This window comes from Eptatretus burgeri, chromosome 16 (genome assembly GCF_056783735.1).
Source record: "Eptatretus burgeri isolate ZD-2024b chromosome 16, Ebu_testis_v1, whole genome shotgun sequence".
Taxonomy (NCBI): domain Eukaryota; kingdom Metazoa; phylum Chordata; class Myxini; order Myxiniformes; family Myxinidae; genus Eptatretus; species Eptatretus burgeri.
Window position 1 is genome coordinate 51,828,131 of NC_140976.1, and position 23,687 is coordinate 51,851,817.

General features: G+C 36.9%; 1 protein-coding gene across 1 annotated transcript in view; it reads left to right on the forward strand.

The window, feature by feature from the left end:
• LOC147011061 (sodium- and chloride-dependent GABA transporter ine-like) overlaps nt 1-23,687 on the forward strand; it is a 205,902-nt gene that overhangs the window by 49,338 nt on the left and 132,877 nt on the right. The window contains exons 3-5 of the mRNA XM_085859605.1: nt 566-700; nt 1,743-1,932; nt 2,064-2,196. Coding sequence (XP_085715731.1) covers nt 566-700; nt 1,743-1,932; nt 2,064-2,196 — 458 coding nt within the window. The remainder of the gene's footprint in view (nt 1-565; nt 701-1,742; nt 1,933-2,063; nt 2,197-23,687) is intronic.

Genomic DNA, 23,687 nt, shown 5'->3' on the forward strand with positions numbered 1-23,687 from the left:
TATTTATAATGCGTACTTATTATGTTTGGAAAGAAAGAAAAATATAAACCCTGTCACCGCCCCATCTGCTCAATACATATCGTTCCCTAAACTAATTTAAAATCGATGTTGCTTTTCTCTCCAATCCTCTCACAATCCTTTATCCTCATTTCTCTTTCTGAGCATTCGCCTTTCTCTTACGTTTTTCCACTTATCACCCTCGCATCTCCCACCCCAGTGCATGGACAAGAAATATAAGGTCCCTCACTGGGTGTGTCCTCACCTCCTTGACACTTAGTCACATAATAACACCATTTTACCTTTCTGAGCAGTCCTGCCTGCAATCATATTGGCTTTAATGATCCTGTGGTACAACAATCACAATAGTATGTCCTTTCAAAAGTGCCACAGTGGCAAAATAGACACATTTTCAGTTACTCCTCACACCATCCATAAGGAGTTGCTTGACTTTATAAATAAATGACATAAGGTTATTATACAAGTGAAAGGAATGCGAAGTTACATGAGAAAATAAAGTGACTACTTTTTTATGATTTGTTCGAATATTTCTGAACTTCTCCAAAAGGTGCATTCCTTGTTCCCTACGTGCTGATGCTCCTGCTCTGTGGCATTGCCTCCCTTTACATGGAGATGGCTGTGGGGCAATATTCACGCCGGGGACCGTACCACATGCTGTCTAAATTTTGCCCCTTGTTTAAAGGTATGCACCGAATGTCTGCATATTACATATGAATATTGTTCAAAAACATCCCAAATTTAACCTATATTCCTAATTTGTGAACTGGTATGTCATCACAGTTATCAGTCGAGATCCTGGGCATCAAACAAAGTGTCAATTCCAGACATGACAACCCGAAATAGAAAAGATCAGGAGCTGCTCTGATACCTGAAAGATGATGTTCAACCCCAAAGTATCAAAAATTTATCCTGCCATTTTAAACTACTCCTTTTGGGCTCGTCCTTTCTTTCTTTCTTTCTTTTTGACAAAATTCTGGAGGAAAGAGTCTTGAGCTACTACCTCCACCTCACTATCAGATGTGACCTCTTTGGGCAGACCACATTTCAAACCTGTCCTCCAAGTCCAGACACTGACTCATCAATCACACACCACCTTGTCAGTTATTGTATTTTAGCACAGTTCAACTTCTCACAGAGTACAAGTAGTTTATGGAAAATGCAGTGGAGAATGTTCTCTTTGTATGCTAAAGTTGACACTTCCTAACTTTCTACTTTTGGATGTTGAAAAAACTTAAAATGTGAGCATCATGAGCAGTACCATTCAGATTGTTGATGCAAATGGCTTGCACTTGTTCGCAACAAACTGGCAGAACCTTGGTTTTTCATCATATTTCAATTATTATTTCATTTTGTTTTATTCTTTTGTATCCGTAGTTGAGGCGAGCACAAATAACATGAAAGAGCGAATAAAAAGAAGAAGTAAAAAAGAGAGCAGGCAATGTGTTCTTTATTATTAAATGTGATGTGTGCATACAAATTATCCAAATATGACAGTGGAACAAATATAAGATGAAGTATGAAAAAGCGATTACAAAAAGAATATCCTGAAAGATTATTATTTGTCCTTTTTTTGGTTGGTGTGGAGCCAAGTGTATGTTTTCACATCATTTCGCACATCAAGCTACGTTATATGATATATTGTAAATAACTTTTTTGCACTGTTCCAGGTGTTTTGGACATTGTGAATTATATCTTGTGACTTTATTTGAGACTTCATTTGGCAGGTTTGGGCTTGGTAGTAATAACGGTGAGTTCCATCAGTAATGCTTACTACATCATCATTGTGGTGTGGTCGATGTTCTACCTCTTCAAGTCCTTTCAAAGTCCATTTCCATGGCAAAACCAAGCCATTTTGAGCTACAATGAGAGCTTTTATGCAAATGAAAGCACATCTGCAGGCCAACTGTATTTCAAGTAGGTGTTCAATGACTCACGCATCTTGGTTTCAGCTATGTTTTTTCTCGGTTCTGCTTCATCGGCTTTGTAGTGCAGCATGTATGATATATGGGATGTTGCCCTGAATTTTTACTTTCAACCTACCGCAGCCAGGAGGTGCTACGGATATCCCAGGGAATATCACATCCTGGGGGAATCTGCTGGGATCTGTTTGGACTGCTCCTGCTTGCTTGGATTGCTGTTTATTTCTGCATTTTCCGTGGAATTAAACTTGTTGGCAAGGTGACCTTAAATTTTTTTAATATTCGTGAAAAATTGATTTTAGTGAATAATCGTTGACACCACAGAGGCATATTAACATAATTTGGGAGAACGTAACACTGAAAATGGCAATACAAGTACAATCAAATCCATGTCATCTTTCTTAAATACTTGTTATTAATAAACTATCCTTCAACCTCTAAATGCAAAGTTCTCTCACCCCTTTAAAAAAAAATCCATTGAGGTTATTGCAGAATCAACTGAAAGGAAAAAGTTGAAAGAATTATTTTTTTCCTCCATTATTTGAAGAATAGAAAAGGGAATATAATTAATGATTGGAGTGATCGATGTCAAGCTATGATTTGATGAATGGTGTAAGCAACAAAGTTAAATTGCATTCAGGAAGCAATGGGAATTGTTTCAAGGGCAGAAGAGAGCATTTCCAGAATGAGGGCTTGAGGCTAAACAGCCATTGGGCAGAAAACTTTGTCATAAAACTTGAGGGAAATATGGCTTTTATTTAGGTTAGAGAACAGGTGGAGAGGCTACAAAGGAAGGAACTGCAACCAATAACATAATTCCTGAGTGCAGGCAGGAAAAAATAATTACAGGAGAGGAAAAGATGAAAAAATACTCCTTACCAATGCCAGGAAATGGAATATTGATATGGAGGAGGTGAAGCAAAAGTCGATAGTGAGGAATATGATATAGTTACAGGAAGTGAGACTGGTTTAATGAGGAGAGAAATAGAGGATGGGACTAATTATTGGTGGGAGTCCACTCAATACTGATTTAGGTGAGTGAGTCAGAAATCCATCCATCGATTTATTCCCATCCAAAAGAGTTGCCTGGCATTGTCCTGAAAGGCTAAAGCCAATATAGGCTGAATTATACTGGTAGCAGTGGAGCAGGTTGTACTTTTATTTAGCAGTGGGTGGTTCTGGGTCTTTATAGACTGAAACTAAAACCAGCAGTTGCATTTTTACTGAAACCAGCAGGGTAGCCATCTCGGACAGGTTCAAAGATGTCTCACCTCCAATGATAAATGTTTTGTAATGTGTATCGGTATAAATGGGAATTCAACATAAAGTGATGATGTGGACCATGATCCGTGGCATATGTTTACCTTATAGACAATGGCGGTCCGCTCCAAAGAACTATTTTTCGTGATTAAAAATATGTCGTGCATTGTGATTAAAAATTCCTGTCCCAAAGGCCTGGCATTGTCATTCTTTCAGATTCCATATTAACAATAGTTGCCATGGAAATAGCAATTTGGTAATTTCGAAAATTTGACCTATTAAGTGTCTTAAATGATTGAATGTTGTGCGTAACAAATTTGGTTGAAACTTCTTCTAATTGTGGCCTAATAGGTGTTTTACATGTTTTGGTTGGCATTGACAGTAACCTTTGACTCATTTTGACCAGAATTTATGCACATGTACTGCACATATACTCCTGGCTCTGGGGAGGGTGGGGGGGGGGTGTTTGTGAACGTGACTCTTTTAGAGCGTTACCCTAATTTTTTTTGTTCTATATGCCAAGACCTTCAAAAACAGTTCGGGTAACACCTCCAGATCAAATACGTTTTCCCTGTAGGGTCCATCTTGGATTCGCAGTTGGCTACCAGCAAATCACAATTGAACCAAAATGCCCGTATTGGGTTTAGATGGAATAAATCATTATTAAGCACACATAAATTATTAATTTTGATTTACTTCAATTACTTATGCATTGCTTAATACATTTTAGCATCATTTATTCTCTTAAAACTTGGTTCACAGTAGAAAATGACCATATTTTACCTAATTATAGTCAAAAATAGCTTTCAACTTGAAAGTAGCTCAAAGTTTGATGGTCTCTGAATGACTTAATATTGTAAGCAGAGCTATAAAATTTGGCTTAAATATAATCTGTTTAATATTTCGGCATGCCCCTTTCTTTGTTCCACCATCAGATTTTTGTTACTGCATGAAATGAAACAAGGTTTGGCACATATACTAATGATGATGTTGTCTTCCCTCAGAGGCCCCTCAAAATTCGTTTTGATGCATTTTCACAAACTCCAACGGATTCCATTCAAATTCGGTACGATTATGGCTTTTGGCCCAACTTAGGTCATTGGCAATAATTTTTTTCCATAACACTTCCGATATTCGAAAAAATCGATAAATCGATATCCCTTATGGGATTTTCCATTCAAATCCACTCAAGTTTAAGGCCTACGGGGGATGCAAATTTCCACTTTGCCCTGGGCGCTGTTTACCTCCGCTACGCCAAGCTGTTAGGGTTAGGGTTAGGGTTTGGGTTAGTGTTAGTGTTAGGGTTAACTACCCCAACAGCTAACCCCAACAGCTAACCCTAACCCTAACAGCTAACCCTAACCCTTACAGCTAACCCTAACCCTAATAGCTAACCGTAACCCTAACAGCGAACCCTAACCCTAACCGCTAACCCTAAACGCTAAACCCTTAACCCTTAACCCCTAACCGCTAACCGCTAACCCCTAACCGCTAACAGCTATTCAGGAAATTTGCAAGAAAGCCCGGGCGTTGCCCAAGCAACGCCGGGCTTTACTACTAGTTAAATATAAATTAAAAAAGAAAATGAAACAAAAGTTTCATGAGTAAGTTCTCTGAGCAATTCAATTTTCATATTCTCACAATGGGGATATATTAGGCTCATGGCCAAATGAGGTTTTGGGTGGCATACCCCTACCCAAGGTAGAACAAGTCACAACCTATTTTTTCTTGAAGAGGGATGTTTGGGGAAGAAGAAAATCATGGTTGTGAACCTGAGATCATTGCACAACATTTTGAAAATCACGTTTACCTATGTACCACTGCAGACTGCAAACATGGATTTAATCGCCATAGATTTTGGCTCATATTGGTTCATATATTTGTAAATACTGGTGCTACAAACACAAATTTGGTACCAAAATGTGAGGAATGATGACACATATATCTGTAAAAACCATTTGTGATGTAACAAAGGCTTTTGTGTGACCTTCAGGCAAAAATAGTGGAATTTTACTCAACAAATCTGCTTCGAGTTTACGAATAAATATCAACTAAACAATTAATTTCTTCATCAGTATTTGAGTTGGATTACCACATATTACATCAAAATAACCCTCTATCATTCTCCTTTTTAGAAATATACCTGATAAAGATAAATCATTTGAATTAATAGAGTTATTACTGAAACCATATGTCACCCCCCACGCCCCCTAAAAGTAACTGACATTGATTAATTTATAATACATGTATATGCATTAACCAAACAAGAATGATTTTAAATCCAGTTGCAGAAAATCAATTTTGAGCTTGATTGCCTTTTTCTAAAACTACTGATATATACTTATCTTTAATTATTTCATTTCAGATGCTTGTGCTGACAATTGATCTGCAATTATGGATCTGGAACCACCTGTTGTGAAGTGTCGTAAAATTGACACTGACCACTGCATCATATGCTTTTAACCCCTCAACCATAAAAAGCAAGAAGTTGAAAAGAACCCAACATTTAATGGTTTCAGTGCAATCTTCAAAGCAAGTCAAATCAGAAAAGATGAGGTTTACGATAGTAATTGGCCTTTGCAACAAGACATATTGAGTCTTGATTTGAAAGTATCATTCCACAAATCATGTCTATCTGGCCTTTGCAACAAGACATATTGAGTCTTGATTTGAAAGTATCATTCCACAAATCATGTCGGGCCAATTATACTAGCAATTCAAATATCTCCACATCCATCCCCAGTGAGAGTGACCAGCAACCATGCATGTCTGCAGCAACAGAACACACAAGAATCGGCAGAAATGAAACAGCTGGGTTTGACATCAGGACTAACTGCTTCATTTGTGGAAAATCCAACACTTCCAGAAACAAGCTTACACCGGTATCTACAGGAACTGGACAGTCCACCAGAGAAAAAGTTATGGCAGCAGCTGACAAAAGACAAGACGATAAAATACACATGCGCATGCTTGCCTTTCCAGATTTGTTCGCCTATGATGCCAAGTACCACAGGTTATGCTATTCACACTATATTTCAGAAAGGAACATCACTGCTGCAATTCGTAAATCAGGAGAGGAAACAATGGGCATATTACATGATGAAGCTTTTGATAAACTGAAATGTTATCTGGAACAAACTGTGTTCTCCAAAACTAGATGGTGACAACCCTCATTCATCTGAAAGATGAATACGTTCGATATTTGGTTTCACTGGTACCACGAATGCAGAAGAGTATAAAACTTGGAAGTTGAAGGAGCGATTAACTAAATATTATGGTGACCAAATAGTCTGTGTAACATTTGATGGCCACACTGACATCATATGCTCTTCTTCTGTGACCTTATGTGATGCCCTGAGAAAAGCCACGATTCTGCAGAGCATGACTGATGAACCAGAATATGAAGACATCCCTTCTGATGTACCATCAGCCACAGATAGTGAACTTTGCATGCTGCAGCTGGTATCTGGAGGAAGCACATGGCTGATATCGAGCATGTTGGAAATATGTATGCACCTGTCGAGGAAACAGATATTCAGCACTGTGCAGAATTTGTTCCGAATACACTTTATTCAGTGTATTCAGTGTACGACTTCATTCAGTGGCGCACCAGTGAGAAATCACACACGAATGTAACCAGCTGTAGTGATGAAGGTGTTATGAAGAACAACCGGAGGGCGATCGCCATTTGTCACAATATAATATCACGGAGCCGTCGAGTGTCCTCCACAATAACGCTTGGTTTAGCCTTGTAGGTGCATCATGAATTGGGAAGCAAGCATCTCATTGACATGCTTCATGAATTAGGACATTGTGTGTCCTATGATGAGGTGAGACGTTTCCTCACGTCTGTGGCTGTTGATCAAACTGCCTCAGAGGATATTTACATCCCCAAAGTTCTTCAAAACCTATGCTGCACCGACGATGACTGTAGGCAGAGCAGAACACATCAGTGGGGTGAATATACTGGTTCTGGCTCACTTTTCCCCATGTAAATGAATGGGGGATTTTCAGCGATTCATTTTTTTTTCCCTAAAAATAAACCCCCTTTTTATCCCAAGGTATATTTATTTGTCTCCCCTTTTAACCTGGGGACACTTTTTTTTTTCAAATAATCCATGCAGTAAGATAAAGATTTGTTCAAGTACTAAAGTGGTAATGTGATTTGTTAAAGGTGATTCGAAAGAAATATCTGAAATGTCTAAGCCTCGGGACACTCTTTATCAAATAACCGATGCATATTTCTCATTGAACTCATTGACTCATTGAACCTATAAAGATTTGTTCATTCTCAAATTCCTTCAATAGTTTAATTTTCTTTGCACAATAATCCCCATCTAAAATATTGAAAAACAAAACATTTGAATCTTTATATTTTTTAAGATACCCCTTTTGTGCCATTACGAAATGATAAACTTCTCGTAATGCTCTTGTTTGACCACCTCCTGAGCCACATATCATTTTGAGATGATAGTAAATTGTTTTTTCATTGTTCAATTGATAACCATCAAAGTTTTCAGTCCATTCAAGGATATTCATTTTTTTATTTACATCCTCTAACTTACCATTTTTTAAATTGATTCGATTATTTGTTTTATTTACCTTTGTTTCGTTATTTTTTCAATTAGACTTATTTGATATTTTTCACATTCATTGTTTTCCATTTATATACCAAGACTGAGATTTTCTCCACTCTTTAGTTTGATTAATACTTGGTTTGACAATTTATATATTGCAAAAAAACGCGGCGGTAGCCCTTAAAAAACCCTAACCCATCTTCCCATCGTTAAAACACAATCTATTCTATTCACTCTATCATACAATATCCATATGGAACACAATCTATTCCATTATCTAAAATAAATCTCTTATCATCAAAGGCTCCTAATGCCTTTTTATTTACTTCTTCACTATATATGTTGTTTATAACTTCTTCTTGCATTCATTTTCCGATATTCTTCTTTCTTATTCATCAAACAATTATAATAATTTCTAAAAGTTATTGATTTCTTTATTACATATTTCTTTATTCCCTTTAACCTCTTATCAATCTGATCACCATACTTATAAGCATATGCCTTTGCTCTCAATTCAATAAACTCACTCATTACTTTTCCACCCAACTCATCCTTAAACTTACCAATAACCTTTTCATTCTTTTTGGAAAATAACTCACTCTTCTTGCTAAAATTACTTGTATCATATACTCCAATATTTTTCTTCATATCTTTATAAACATCATCAGTTTTTATATCTAGGATAAAACTATCAGTGTCCATATACAACAATGAAACATTTTCACCATACTCTTCCTTTAAGTCATTATAGAAATAATCATACATCAATATCTTTGATAAATCAAGAACTGCTGTTCCAATATAAATTGGTTTATCCATTACAATACTTTCCTTTTTCATATGAATTGCAGAAAAGTTCTCTGAAAAAACCTCTTCTCTCTCAAAACTTGGTTTATTTATCAATCTCGAAGCTTCTTTCCAAGATGTTGCAAATCTAATGTTTTGCCTGTTTCTAACATTTTCCATAGTCTTTCCAAATACAGCATTATTCATTAATTTATAAAAGTCCCCTTCAAATTTTACTTTTGTATTTGCTCTCATATCTGTATTGAATTGAATATACTTTTTCACCCAAGGACTTTGTTGAAATTTTAAAACTCTAGGAATTTTAGCTACTCTCAATCCTTCTCTCAAAAACTGTTTTAAGCTTCTCTGATGCAAAACATATCCCTCTTTATCATAGTAATGACCGTTTTTACAGCCATTTTTCCCTGCTGTGCAGGGGTTTGGCTTTTTCTTGAGGCAATGTTTTTTCTATGGCCAGATGCCCTTCCTGACGCCAACCCTGGTCGCCTCTTACGACACACAGGGATATGGTACACCTATTCTGACCAGGGCATACACCGGGACCAGTACACTGGCACTCATTTCGCCGACCTCGGAAGGATGACAGGCTGAGTCAACCCGCTGGTGTTAATTCAGCAGCCAACAGGGCTTGAACTCAGGACCCTGGGATCCCAAGCCACCATCCTAAAGGCCCGGTCACACCTTGACGTTTTAGCCAACGTATGCCGATTTGTGAATTTTTTTTCTAAAACGCTGGCACACGTTGAATACGTTATGGGTAAGTTTTGATAACATTGAGAGCACGCTGAAAAACACTGCCATACGTCGTTGTACGCTGGCTTTAAACGTTGTACTTTTCAGTTGTCCTCAAATTTTTTCATGCTTGAAATTTCACGACGTATGCCGGCGTATGACTCACACGTTCCGCTACGCTGGCCACAAGTTGTATGCACGGTCTGCGATCGTTGACAGACGTCAACACATGCTACTTGTAAGTTAATCATAAGTTGAGACACGCCGAGGTAATGTTTAGCATACCCGAAACTTATTTCTAACCTATGATTAACGTGTTGTTGGCACATTACGCGATCGTTGCCACACGTCGACTGACGTTACTTTTAAGTTACTCATAGGCTGAAAGACGTCGGTATAATGGATCGTCCTTGTGTCAGCGTCCATGGCCACGGCCAGGACACTTATTTGCAGCATTCTTCAAACTTTTCTTCGGCATGACGAGGATGTTCACACTTCGATGTCGAGCTTGGCTATGATTCCAATTGTCCATCGGCAGCGTCTATTTAAAATAGTCGAGTTTGAGCGTTTTAACACGTTCAGAAGAAACGCTTCAAATTTCAAAACCCCAGCGTCAAAAAACAAAGGCGAGTGACAGCAATTTAAATCGTTCATTGTAAACAATGAACATAGTTGAGTGGTACCGTTTAAAAGTCGTTGAGTGTAAAAAAATCCAATTGTTGAGCGCAAGCGTCTACTTTCAATAGTGGGGTTTGAGCGATTTAGCACGTTCAATAGAAACGATTAAAATTTCCAAACCCCAGCATCAAAAAACAAAGGCGAGTGACAGCAATTTAAATCGTTCATTGTAAACAATGAAAATAGCTGAGTGGTACCGTTTAAAAGTCGTTGAGTGTAAAAAAAATCCAATTGTTGAGCGCAAGCATCTACTTTCAATAGTGGAGATGCAGCCATTTAAATCGTTGAGTGGCAGCCTATGAACCTACCCGTGGACACGCGGACGCAAGGAGGATCCATCATAACCCACACCCTCCCCCTCACACTCACCTACTACTGCCAACATGAACAAACTACTACTAATACTAATACTAATACTGATACTGATACTGTTACTGTTACTGCTGACATGGACATCGACTCAAAAAGGACTCGAAAACACTGTTGGGTTCCCCTTTTATGAGCAGCATTTTTATATACCAATTCCCAAAACCGCTGGGAACACGTCTTTATATGGCAGTTGTAACCTAGAAACACGTTCATTTAATTTTTTTTTTGTCGACCGGAAGATGTCATTGGAATACGTCTACATACGTCGATGTGTGTTGGGACTACGTAAGGAATTGGTTCAAAGCACGTCAAACACAAGTTAGAAATAAGTTTCGCGTAAAAAAGACATTACCGCGACGTGTTTCGACTTATGAGTAGCTTATAAGTAGCCTTTGTGGACGTATGTAAGCATCCACATATCGTTTGTAAAACTTATCCCCATCGCATGCGGAACGTGTGTCATACGCCGAGTGCGTCGTAAAATTTTGAACATGTTTAAAATTTCTTGACGTACTCTACTTACTACGACGTATGATAGCGTGCTTTAGTGTTCTACTCACGTATACCAAACTTACTCATACTGTATTTGACGTGCCCCAACGTTTTAGACACATTTTTCTTAGGTCGGCATACGCTGGCAAGATCGCCAAGGTGTGACCGCGATGTTGACACTTCCATTTCTACGGCAGTTATGATTCGAATCGTTGTGCGTCAGCCTTTTAATAGGCTACGTCACGACATCATCGGCGATGCGTGCAATGCGCTATGCGTAAGTTAGACTGTCGTTGGGCATCGGTTGTGTAGGCCGACAACAGGTTCAGCAATCAACAGAATGTTCAACAGACAACAGGTTCATTTTGTGAATATCATTTTTGTATAAGTTATCTATAACACAACGAAACGTTCTGTGTCCATTACTAATATGTTATGCATACGACCAACTCGTTATGAATACGTCCGAATCTTAAAAAAAAAACATCAAAAGTTCAACGTCAGCCAGCGTTTTACATACATTTTAATACGTTGCCATCGCTGGCTAAAACGTCAAGGTGTGACCGGGCCTTAACCATGAAGCCAACACCAGGCTTATATCCCTCTTTATCATAGAATGTTGTTAATAACTTTTCTGTTGATTTGCCTTTAATATTAAAACTTTTATGATAATCACTGAACCATTCTTTCTTTGGGGTTTCTTTCTCACATGCAAAAGGAAGGTCTTTATGCTTATTATGAATATCACTCAGGAACCTCAAATCAACTTCAAAATAATAACCTTCTTCTTCGTCATTCAATTCCTCTTGAGAATAAATAACAATATTCATCAAAGCCTTTTCATAATCCTTTTCTTCCACCCACTCTAATTTACCATAAGGCAGAGATTGAGACATTGCCCATCCAAACAAATTATTAGCATCAAAATACATCAAATAATTACTATCTTTTTCACTATCATAATTTGGAAGATATTTATTATTTGCTTTTGCATATCGTTTTGAACATACTTGTGATATTCCACCTCTCTTGGACTTCTCAATCATCAAAAGCATATCAACATCACTGATTAAATCTATATCTTGTTTTGTCATTTTCAACATTGCACTCCAAGCTAAACCAGGAGCTGTGAAATAGTGGGCAGGATCTAATCCATAACAATTTTTATTATGACAGAGTGATCTAAAAGCTTCAAGCACATCAGCTAACAATAAAACATGTTTTTAGATATAAATCATGATATTCTCCAAGGTTCTTTATCTTAAATATTTTCCATATTTCTTGTGCGTGTTTATATTCCTTATCACTTATCTCTTCTTCATAAAGTTTATTATAGAAACTTTCTTTTGAAGGAAGTTGTGTTTCTTTAAATCTCATAAATTAATCCATATAATCATAAGGATAAATTCCCTTACTTGTAAAAATTTTCTCTTTACTTTGAATTTCATTCCTTGTTTGAATTTCCTCTCTCGTGAGAATTCCTTCTTTAATCAGAATTTCATCTTTAATCAGAATTTCCTCTTTAGTTAGAATTTCATTCATTGTTCGAATTTTCTTTATAATTAGAATTTCATCTTCAGTTAGAATTTCTTCATTAATTTCCTCATTAATTAGAGTTTCCTCTTTACTTTGAATTCTCTCTTTAATCTGAATTTCCTCTTTAGTGAGAATTTCCTCTTTTGGAAAGAATGAATTAAGATTTGGAAAAGAGTCCGTGGAGCTTAGATTTGATGCGAGGTAGGCTAGTGGTGTTCCCATAAACTTGTAAGAATCTAGAAACCTAATACGAGTTAAAGGTTTTGTGAATATCATTTTTGTAAATGAAATATACTTTTGACTTTTGTTTGTTATGGCAGAAATATTCCCTGGTGTTTTTGAACGTTCATTTATAAATAGATGTGTATCATAGTTGGCTCTGTTGTGAAGAAAGACTGGAATAAAAGAAGGTAATTTATAATTAAGATCACAACAGGAATGAGCGGGACCTCTATATTTACCAGTAAGATGACAATGATCCCTAACTTTAGATTCCTTAATTTCGCCCTCACAAATATGACAGATATTGTTCTTTATAAATTCTAATTTTTCTTCTTTGGTTAATTTCATCGGTTCATTTGTTTCTTTCATTAATTTAGGGAGTCTTATACAATCCTTTTCTAATCGTATTACAAACTCTTGTGAAGCTTTTTTTCCACTATAATGTTCAAGTTTGTTATACTTTTCTCCAACAGATGATTTGATATAATAACAGAAACCACAAGGAATATGTTGTTGATATTTATTTGTATATGATTCTTTTGGATTAGGAGAAGCAGTATTTATCTTTTTAAGAATACATTCAAAATCAGCGTATATCACAAATGGGTGCATGATAGATTTATTATAATCTTCAAAAGAAATCTTTTTACCAGGTTTAGGCATTGTAATTACAGCTGATTTATGATTACTACAAAATTTTGAATGTTGTTCGAATCGTTCTTTTGCATTAAATGAATTATGACATCGCTTACAATGATATATTTTGTTTGATGTTCTGAATACCTGAGAAGAGACTAATCTTGATAAATTATTGATGTATGTATAATGTGAATTCTTTCCAACACCAAAATATAAAAGGTCAATGTGTATTTCTTCATTTTTATAGTTGTTTGAAATTTTTAATATTTGAACTTTGTTTGTATCCGTTAATCCATATACATTAATAGAATGATTATTCTTTTTCTCAAATTTAGGAAAATCTGTTAGTGGCATTGGGCATTTAAAATCTTTAATGTCCAAGGTATTCTCCTATTTCATATATTGTTTTACTCTTTCTGAATTACATTTTGGTGGATGAAAGTGAGCAAGAACAGACCAGAGAAAACATTTATTATCATTGTTCTTAATATTAACAACTGCCTTCTTTAGTTTTATTTCTTTTGGTAATTCAATATAAGAAGAAGCTTTAAGAGGGTTTGATTTTAGAATGTGTATATCTAAAAAGATGATTTTTTTAATATTGAATCCACTTCCTACCACTGTATTATCAACAATATTTTGTCAGTCAGTCAGTCAGGTCAGGTTCGATCTGTGACCTGCTACAGGTACCATGTAAACCTGTACTAACCTGTTCCATGGTCGGGTTGTCGGCGACTAAACCGTCTCCCCCACCAGGTTTTCTGGTAAGGAGGGAGTTTGGATATGGACACCCAGCAGGATTAAAAACAAAACCTGTCAAAGGGCGGAGGAGCTCCTTGTGAGCCAACGGCCATCCATATCTAGTGCCCAAATGTGTCTGCGGACGTCCTCCTGCAGTTGGGTTACTTCTTATTAGGAGGTTGGTGGCAGGATTTGCACTCCGGCCACCGTAAAACCCTTCATTCCGACAGGTGATTCTCGTCCCGTTTACAGGGGAATTCGCGCATTACGTTCATCCAAGCCCATCCCTCGGAGCACTGCAGTTCGAGCAGAGAGTGGTAGGCTCTTGACAGAGGAGTCTGAAGTGAAGGCCCGCTGGGCCGGTTACTTTGAGCGTTGTACCAGGCTGATCCCCCAGCTGTCGAGTTGGACGTCAAGGGTGTCACAATCCCTGTTGCTGACCCTCGAATCAACTGTGGTCCACCATCGCTTGTGGAAACACGGGCTGCGGTGAACCAGTTGAAACGGAACAAAGCTCCAGGGATCTGTGGCATCCATGCTGAACTTCTCAAGGCTGGTGGAAATGCTGCACTCGTGTCGTTGCATGCAGTTTTGTGCTCTGCCTGGAACACAGGCATCATCCCAACTGACTGGAAGAGGGGCCTTGTTGTCCGTCTCTGGAAAGGGAAGGGTGATCGCCAAGACTGCAACAACTACCGAGGGGTGACGCTGCTCTCAGTGCCGGGCAAGGTCTTTGCTCGGATAATTCTTGATAGGGTTCGCCACCATCTGCTTGATCACCAGCGTCCAGAGCAGTCAGGCTTTACACCAAAGAGGTCAACGATTGACCGTATCCTTGCACTTCGTGTCCTCACCAAACGCAGATGAGAGTTTCGGCAGGGGCTGCTTGCAGCCTATGTTGATCTCTGTAAAGCGTTCGATTCAGTGAATCGGGATGTCCTCTGGAGGATTCTTGGTCTTTGTGGCGTGCCACCGAAACTGATCGATCTGATGTCTGAACTCTACTCTGGTACTGAGAGTGCTGTGAAGTGTGGTGGTACCATCTCTGACTCATTTCCAGTTGTTACTGGAGTCCGTCAGGGATGTGTACTTGCCCCCACACTTTTCAGCACTTGTATCGACTGGATTTTTGGGAGGATGTCGGAGAGATCAAGTTGCGGTGCATCGTTTGGCAATGTCAAGATCTCGGACCTTGATTTTGCAGATGATGCAGTCATCTTTGCGGAGACTTTAGACATCCTCTTGGGGGCCCTCGAGGTGCTGAATGAGGAGTCGGAGCCATTGGGATTACGGATTTGTTGGGTCAAAACTAAGATCCAGGCTTTCGGTGACATCTTGGATGCTGCTGTCCTGTCTGTGTCTGTTTGTGGTGAGGATGTTGAGGTCGTGGATAGATTCACTTACCTTGGCAGTGATATTCATGTCTCCGCAGGTTGTGAGCCGGAGGTCAATATACGTCTGGGTCAGGCATGGGGAGTCATGGATTCACTGGATCATGGGGTGTGGCGCTGCCGGTACCTGTGCGGGAGGACGAAAGTCCGAGTCTTCAGGTCCTTGGTACTTCCAGTCTTGCTCTAAGGGTGCGAGACTTGGACTTTGACCAAGGATCTGAGACGGAGACTTAATTCCTTTGGTACCAGGTCTCTTCGGAGAATCCTTGGCTATCGCTGGTCGGATTTTTTGTCCAACAAGCGGTTGCTGAGAGTGACTCGGATGAGATTTGTTACCTGCATAGTCCGTGAGCGTCAGCTGCGGCTGTATGGACATGTGGCTCGTTTTCCTGACGCTGATCCTGCTCACCAGATTCTCTCAGTGAGGGGTCTCATGAGTGGAGGAGGCCAGTGGGCCGACCACGTGCCTCATGGTTGCAGCAGGTTGACCATCATCTCAAGGAGATGGGGATGGGCCTGGCATCTGCCTGGGGGATGGCCAGACGGAGGCCCCTGGAGTACCGGCGGAAAGTGGATGCAGCGACGCGCTGTTCTGGCACATGCTCCCATACCTGACCTGACCTATTATCAACATCCTCCTGTTGTTTTGATAGTTCTTCATAAACCCCACTATTTAAAAAATCTTGAAATGATGTTATAAAATGAAGATCTGTTCTTATATAAGGAGTTTGTTCTTCATCTTGTCTTTTCATATTCATTTTCACTCCCATATAAAACTTTAAAGTTTTCATTTCTTTTAATGTCTTTTTAATAACTTTTTCAACATCAGGTTTCACTATTTCAATTGATTCAGCTATTGATGATGGACCGGGTTCTCCAAATTGAAAAATCCTTCTTTTTATATGCCCTTTAAATGCCCCATCAGTGTTTTCAATATAATAGTCTCCCTTTACTTTAAACTCATTTTTCTTTTGTTTTTGTGATTGAAGATGTTTATTATAACTTCTCTTCAAAACATCCTTTGAACAGATATCACAATGTTTTCTTTCCAACTCAAGAGGAGATATTTTATGAAAAAGATTAAATGTGTGTTTGTTGGTTCGGAGGTGTTTTATATAATGTTTATATTTGTGATTACAAACATCGCAGTATGTTGTATTCACCATATTTATATAATAAATCTTTGCTTAAACTAAAATTTTCTTGATGAAAATTTCGTTTATTTTACAGGTGAATCTGTGCTTAAAACCATTTTATCCTCCAACTTTTTCACTGAATAAATACAATGTTTCAAGACACAAAGGACAAGTTTCAATCAATCTTTTCATTTGTTAAAGATACTGAGAAATATGTCAAGGATGTAAAATTGAACAAAGATAAATATAACAACTATTGGATAAAAACAATTATGGTCAATAATATGAGTGCTTCAATTTCCTTCAGTGGAAGGGCTTTTAGTATACCTGGTAGAACATCAATTAAAGTATCTCTAACAAAAGTTTCTCCTCTCCTTCTGGTAATATATTCAAAACTAGAAAAAGCAATGAACCAAGAAAAAGTATCAAAAAACAAAAACCTTATGGATGAAGCTTTAGAAAGAGAAGATAAGACCATCTGTAATATGCAAGGAGAAATTTGTATTTTTTTCAAGAACCCTAAAGATGTAAATCCTGATGAAATAAAGGATGTTAATATATCAGGTGAAATGACATTTCGTTCAATAGTAGTTCACGATCATTTTAAAATTACCTTTAATATAAAAAATGTTGTCGTTGAATCTGGTAATGAAAAAAAGTATATCGATATCGATGGTAATATTATTAAATATGAGTCAATATACAACTGAAAGTACAGATGAATTTCAGTTTAAGTAAAGTTTTACTTTATAAATATGCTAGACTTTCCTGATTCTCCATATGACAAATTTGAGAATTGTCCTGCGTGTGAAAGACGGGGATTAAACACAGAGTCTAAAGCCTATAAACAATGTATATTCTGTGATTATCTTCTAATTAATGATAATAAAAAAATATAAAAAGGAAAATAATTCTTTTAGATTTACACCAAAATGAATTACTTTACAAGATTGATTAGAGAAATGAATGCAAAGTATGAGGGTGATAACACACCTTTCCTTACAAGGGAAGAAACTGAACGTATTAAAGAAATGTTCAATGGATTGTTGTTATATATTATTCATGGATGTGATTTTCAGGGAAATATCAACACAAGATATTGAATAAATAAAATAATGGATTATCTTGAAATTAAACCTGAACTAAGGATAAAATATGGAGTTTCTAAAAAAGCCAATAATAAATGAAATTAGCTGTTTTCCAAATATATAAATGATTGATTTTTTACCCATTTGGGAAAATAAGATAAAATTTAACAACCATAAAAATCTCCCAAATTCATTAAGATGTCTCATAGTTGGTTCAAGTGGATGTGGAAAAACCTGCTTACTTTTAAAGATGCTCCTCACTCCCAACTTTTTAGATTATGATAATTTAATAATTTTCACAAAGTCGAGTTTTCAACCAGGGTATCAACTACTCTCACAAGGTTTTAATGCTGGTCTCACAAAAAGAAGATATAATTGGTTTATTTAAACTTCAAAAAAACCTAAATGATTATAACATTGAAGATATAATATAACTATTTTGTGATACAAAGAGATATAAAAAGAAATCAAAACCGATAACCTGTATTCTTGGTGATAAAACGGATGATATACCGTCTCCCCAAGATTTGGATAAATCAAAAAAGAACCTCGTTATCTTCGATGATTGTGTTAATGAGAGAAACCAAACGGTAATGGACAGCTACTACACAAGAGGGAGACATTCTTCTTGTAATTGTATTTATCTTAGTCAATCGTACTTTCAACTTCCTCGTCGTTCCATCAGAAACAATGCTAATACTTTTATTTTATTCAAGTTAAATTCAATAGATATCAATAATTTTTGGAGAGATAATTGTTCTACTTATGATAATTGTTCTATGTTCTAATTATGTAGTAAAAAGAAATTTGAGGATTACATCAAGCACACGACTGAAAAATATAAATATATTGTTGTGAAAGAAGATGAGATCTTAAGGGATATATTTTTTGTTTTATAAACAATTACAAATATAAATGACAACTATTATTGTAAATCTTGTGGGTAAATCTGCTTCTGGAAAAAAACTTTCATAAATCAAGGTCCTTGTGTAGTACAAATGAGAATATTGTAAATTTACTTAAAAAACACCCCGTGATACGCATTGTATCAACAACTAGAGCAATAAGACCTGGAGAAGTAAAAGGTGAAGATTATCACTATATTTCAGTGGAGGAACATATGCGATTGAGGAATGAAGGTCAAATATTTGAGGAGGTTTCTCTTGGTACAACAAAATATTCACATTGTAAGAGTGAGTTGAGGAAACTAAAATCTGGTGGTCTTGGGATATTAGAAACTAACACAGAAGGAACCAGACAGATTATTAAACATCTGAGCGGAGTGAAGATTTTATCATTCGGTTTTGATGTTGATGAAGAGACTCAGTGCAAACGTATGAAAAGCAGAGATGCAAGTATAAGTGAAGAAGAAATTACAACTCGCATTAATGTTAATAAAGAATTTGATGAAATATTTAAAGAAAAGGATTTATTTGAACACATATTCTTGAATGATGAAGAAAAGGAAAATTTCCCTGTTGATCTTTACAATTCATTAAATGATATTTTACAATGAATAAATGGATGCAAAAGAAAGAGCAAGAAGATTTAAGGAACATCAAGAGTTGGTTTCAAAAGTTGTAAAACAACAGGAAGACATAAAGAAGAAACGCAGACAGAAGCTAACGGGCGAAGAAGCATTTGAAAGAAAACAAGAGAAATTTTTTAAACCACTTTTAAAAACTTCCCAAGAAAAAATGAAAGATATTTCCACAGTTCCCACAGTAGAATATACTCCTAAAAAACTTCAAATGTTAAAAGATTTTGATCAAATGACGGAGGAAGAATTAGAGCATTTAGGAGAATTAGAATATGATGATGAAGGTTTATTTCAACAACTGGAAGAGATTAATCAACCCCCTGATTATATTGTGAATGCTCTTCAAAACAATGAATATTCAGCGGATTCAAAAACCAAAGCAGGACTCATTCCAACAGAACAACCAGCAATATTTCATCTTGTTCAAGAAAAGGTATTGATATTTAATGATGAATTAAGGTTCTTGGGTTCTGCTCAACCCCCTGTTAAACTAACTCCGAGATTAATGTTTCTTCTCACAAAAGATGGAAGACAAGGTTCAACTGTGAGGGATGAATCAAAGTATTTTGATAAACCATTGGATATGAAAAATAATGATGATAGAGTATATATTGATCTGCTGAACACTCTAAATTATAGGGTTAGTATTTCTAGTAAAAGTAGGAAAAATGAGAAGGAGAAACACATTATTCAGGCTTTAAGTATCCTTGGTTCAGGTATTAGTTTTCTTCCAAATGACCCATCGCAATTAGTTAATAGACTTTTGTTGTTGTTAGGTCGTAAGAAGGCTGGAAATAACAATTGTTTTAATGAAGCATCATCCATTTTAGACCAGTTGATGAACATGAAAATAATTAATAAATCTCAATATAACGACATTTTATCTCATTAAATAAGATGAGAATCACAATCCTGAGTTTTCATTTCACAACAAGCGACCACACATCTTCATTCCCATACCCACTACAACTTGACCCAACAAAAGAATATGAGGCATCTTTATTGTCCATGGAAACTTATAATACCTTATTTAATATAACTGATAAAAATGACAAGTTTAGTTATAATCCCGCAAGTGGATACAAAACGATAACAGTCTCACCCGGAGCATATGAGATTTCTCAAATATCTTCCGAAATTGCTCGTCTTATGAAAGAACAGGGTGATGAACCAAAAAATATTGTTATAGACATTCAACAACATACTTCAAAATCAACGATTAAAGTTAAAAATAAACACAAGGTTGATTTCACAATTGATAATTCATTTAGAGAGTTATTGGGTTTCTCCTCAAAAAAGATTGAAACTAATGGGACGTTTTACAGTGATAATGTCATTCAAATATCCTCAGGAATAAATTCGGTGTTCATTCACTGTGATTTGATTGATGGTGCTTATAATGATGGAAAAAAAACAAATACAATATTTTCATTCAGCGCATACTCAACCGCAATTGGTTATAAATTCAATATGGAACCCAAAAATTTGGTTTATCTCCCTGTGTCATGAAAAACCATACACAGAGTAAATTTTAGGATAACCAACCAAGATAATCGTATGATTTCTTTTAATGGAGAAGTTATATCCATCAGAATAAATAAATACGATGGTTATTGTGAGGAAACACGAGTTGGGAAAATATAAAATAATTACAGGGGATGGGATGTTCCTTTCCCCATACTACAAGGGTGAAGGTATGTATCTTGGTAGAGGATACTATAAACCTAAGAGACAAAGGTGTGTTGGACATCAATTTAGAGGAGATGGGATAATTGATACTCTCATGGGTATTGGTTCAACTATTCTAAAACATAAAGATCTAATTGTTTCAACTGCTTCTGCTGTGGGAAATGTAGCAGGTCCTGTAAAGAGCATAAAAGATGCCCAGAAGGAATCTCATAAATTACAAGCAATAAAAGAAATTAAGAAAGGCAAAACTCAGTTGTCCCCCCAAGAACGACAGAAAATAATTCGAATACTTGGATCAGGGTTTCAAAAGTTTTAACATCTTTTTTTCCTAAATAAATACAAGTATGGAAGTAATTGATAGTATCTATGATTTGGATGATACTATTATTATCTCAAACACCACTAAAAAAGAAGATTACTTCGAGGTAAATGCAATAACTGGAAGAGAGTGGAATACAAATGGTACAAAAAGTTTTGAAATAAATAATCAACAAACCTATTTGAATCTCTCCGAAAGTTTCTTGTTGTGTAAATTTAAATTCACTAAAGCTGGGAATAACACAAACGCTACACTCGTAAATGATTTCTTCTGGAAAATGTTTGATAGTGTGCGTTTGTATATTGGAACACAAGATGTTGAAGCGGTTGATTATGTCTCTGCTGTATCTGAAATGATGAAATTTACACTCAATACATTCAGTGATAGAATGGGAAAGGGGTCTGTCGAAGGTTTTATTCCTGATATGTCAACGGGAACAAACACAGACCCTGGATATACTCAAAGGAAAGGAGCGTATAATGATGATACAAAAGCAGAAAATAGTTTTACTGTGGCAGTTCCTCTTAAAGGTATATTTGGATTTTGTGATCATGATAAAGTTCTGTATGGTCTTAAAATTAGATTTCAACTACAAAGGAATGATAATGAAAATCGATTGCTTTTTGGTGTTGGTAGTGCTTTTGGTGAACAGAATAAATTTGTAATTGAGGAAATGAGTTGGTATATCAGTGAATATACTCCTAATCTTAAAACAGAAGAGATGTTGAATAGAAGACTTAACTCAAAGAAACCACTCAGTGTATCATACCTCAAAAGAAGATGTCAACACGTTAAACACAACCAAACTACTTACACGTGGAATTTGGGTGTTCTGGAAGGAAAGCCACGATATCTGTGGATCATTTTTAAAAAGCCAGTTGGTGATACTGCGACTGATAAGAATAATGTATTGAGTGATAATGCTAAGGTGAAACAACTTCGTGTTTCTCTAGATGGAACATTTTATCCATGAGATAGATTGGAAATTAATTGGGAAAAAAATGATTTTGCTGAAGCATACAAGTCTTACCAAAAGGTGTGTGAAAGTAATGGAAATAATGAACCTATTTTGGATATGACAGCATTTAAAAGTTTGTATACAATCTATGCGTTTGACCTGAGTGCTCAAAAGGAAACTATAAAGTCTAATCGAGTGGATACTTCCCTATACATTGAAAGAGGAGAGAGTGAAGAAGTTGATACATATTGTTTGTATTAATGATACAGATTAATACAGATAATGGTGTGATGATTAGTCTCACATAATTTTTTGTTAAATAAATGAGTGGCAAAGTATCAACTGGGGTATATGTTAATCAAATCCATCTTCATAAACTATCATCTTGTGTTCAAAATCAAAAGCCTTGTACGATTAACGTTAATACAATTCAGAGAAAAGGAGCAGTAAGAATTGATGTTTTGCTCACAAGAGAACAGGTTAAAATCTTGAATGACACTGGCTCACTTAAAATTAAAATGACAAAACCAATGTTGAAAAAATATTCAATAAGAGAGTCGAGTGGAGGATTTCTCCCATTTCTAATTCCTTTATTTGCTGGTTTAAGTGCGGTTGGAGCATTGACGGGTGGTATTTCAACAGCGGTGAAAACTGCCAATGAAAGGAAGGCTCAACTTCAGGCTCAAAAAGAATTTTTTTTTTTTTTTTTTTTTTTTTTTTTTTTTTGTATACCTTGGTCGAGGCTCGTATGAGAGCTAACACACAACTCACAGCAAGGAGGCATGAGACAAGAGGGGCGGGAGTGGAAGGGACAAAACATTGGGGAACAGACACAGGTGAACTGTGGAAGGGAGAGGGATGGGGATGGGACGGGGAACATGGCGAGGGGAAGATGGACATTAAAGGGACTTTCAGGAAGGAAAGCAGGAGAATTGAAGGAAGTGGGCTTGGGTGGATTATCGGGGGTAGAAAAGATCGAGGATTTGGATGGGGGAAGATAAGAGGTGGTGGTGTACACCTGTTTTGAAAGCCTGAAAGGAAGAATGGGAAAGAATAGAGTGAGGAAGTTTATTCCAAAGGCGGGAAAAAGAGGAATGAAAGAGTGAAGATGAGCAGTGATTCGTGATTTTGGTAGTTTTACCAGAAGGGGTTGTTGGCGGACCTTGAGCGCCCTGTGGAAATGTGGTTGGGACAAATCGCAGAGAGAGCAGGGGGGCAAGGCTGGAGGAGGCGGTAGAAGACAGAAAGACCACCGACCAACCTGCGGTGATTGAGTGAGAGGCCCAAAGACTCAGCTTCATTGCGGGAGATGCCAATGATCTTAAAAGCCCTGGTTTCGACAGCGTGAAGTCGAGAAAGGTGGGAGGCAGGAGCACCAGCCCAAAAGGGAGAGCAGTACTCCATCAGGCTACGGACAAAAGCTTTGTAAGTGGTCAGGAGCTCAAGAGGGCCGAGGAAGGACTTTGCACGACGGAGGATTCCCAGTCGGCGACTGGCTTTTGAGGCAAGGTTGGAAATGTGACTTTCCCAGGAAAGGTCATGGCAGATAGTGAGACCCAGAAGCTTGAAAGAAAAG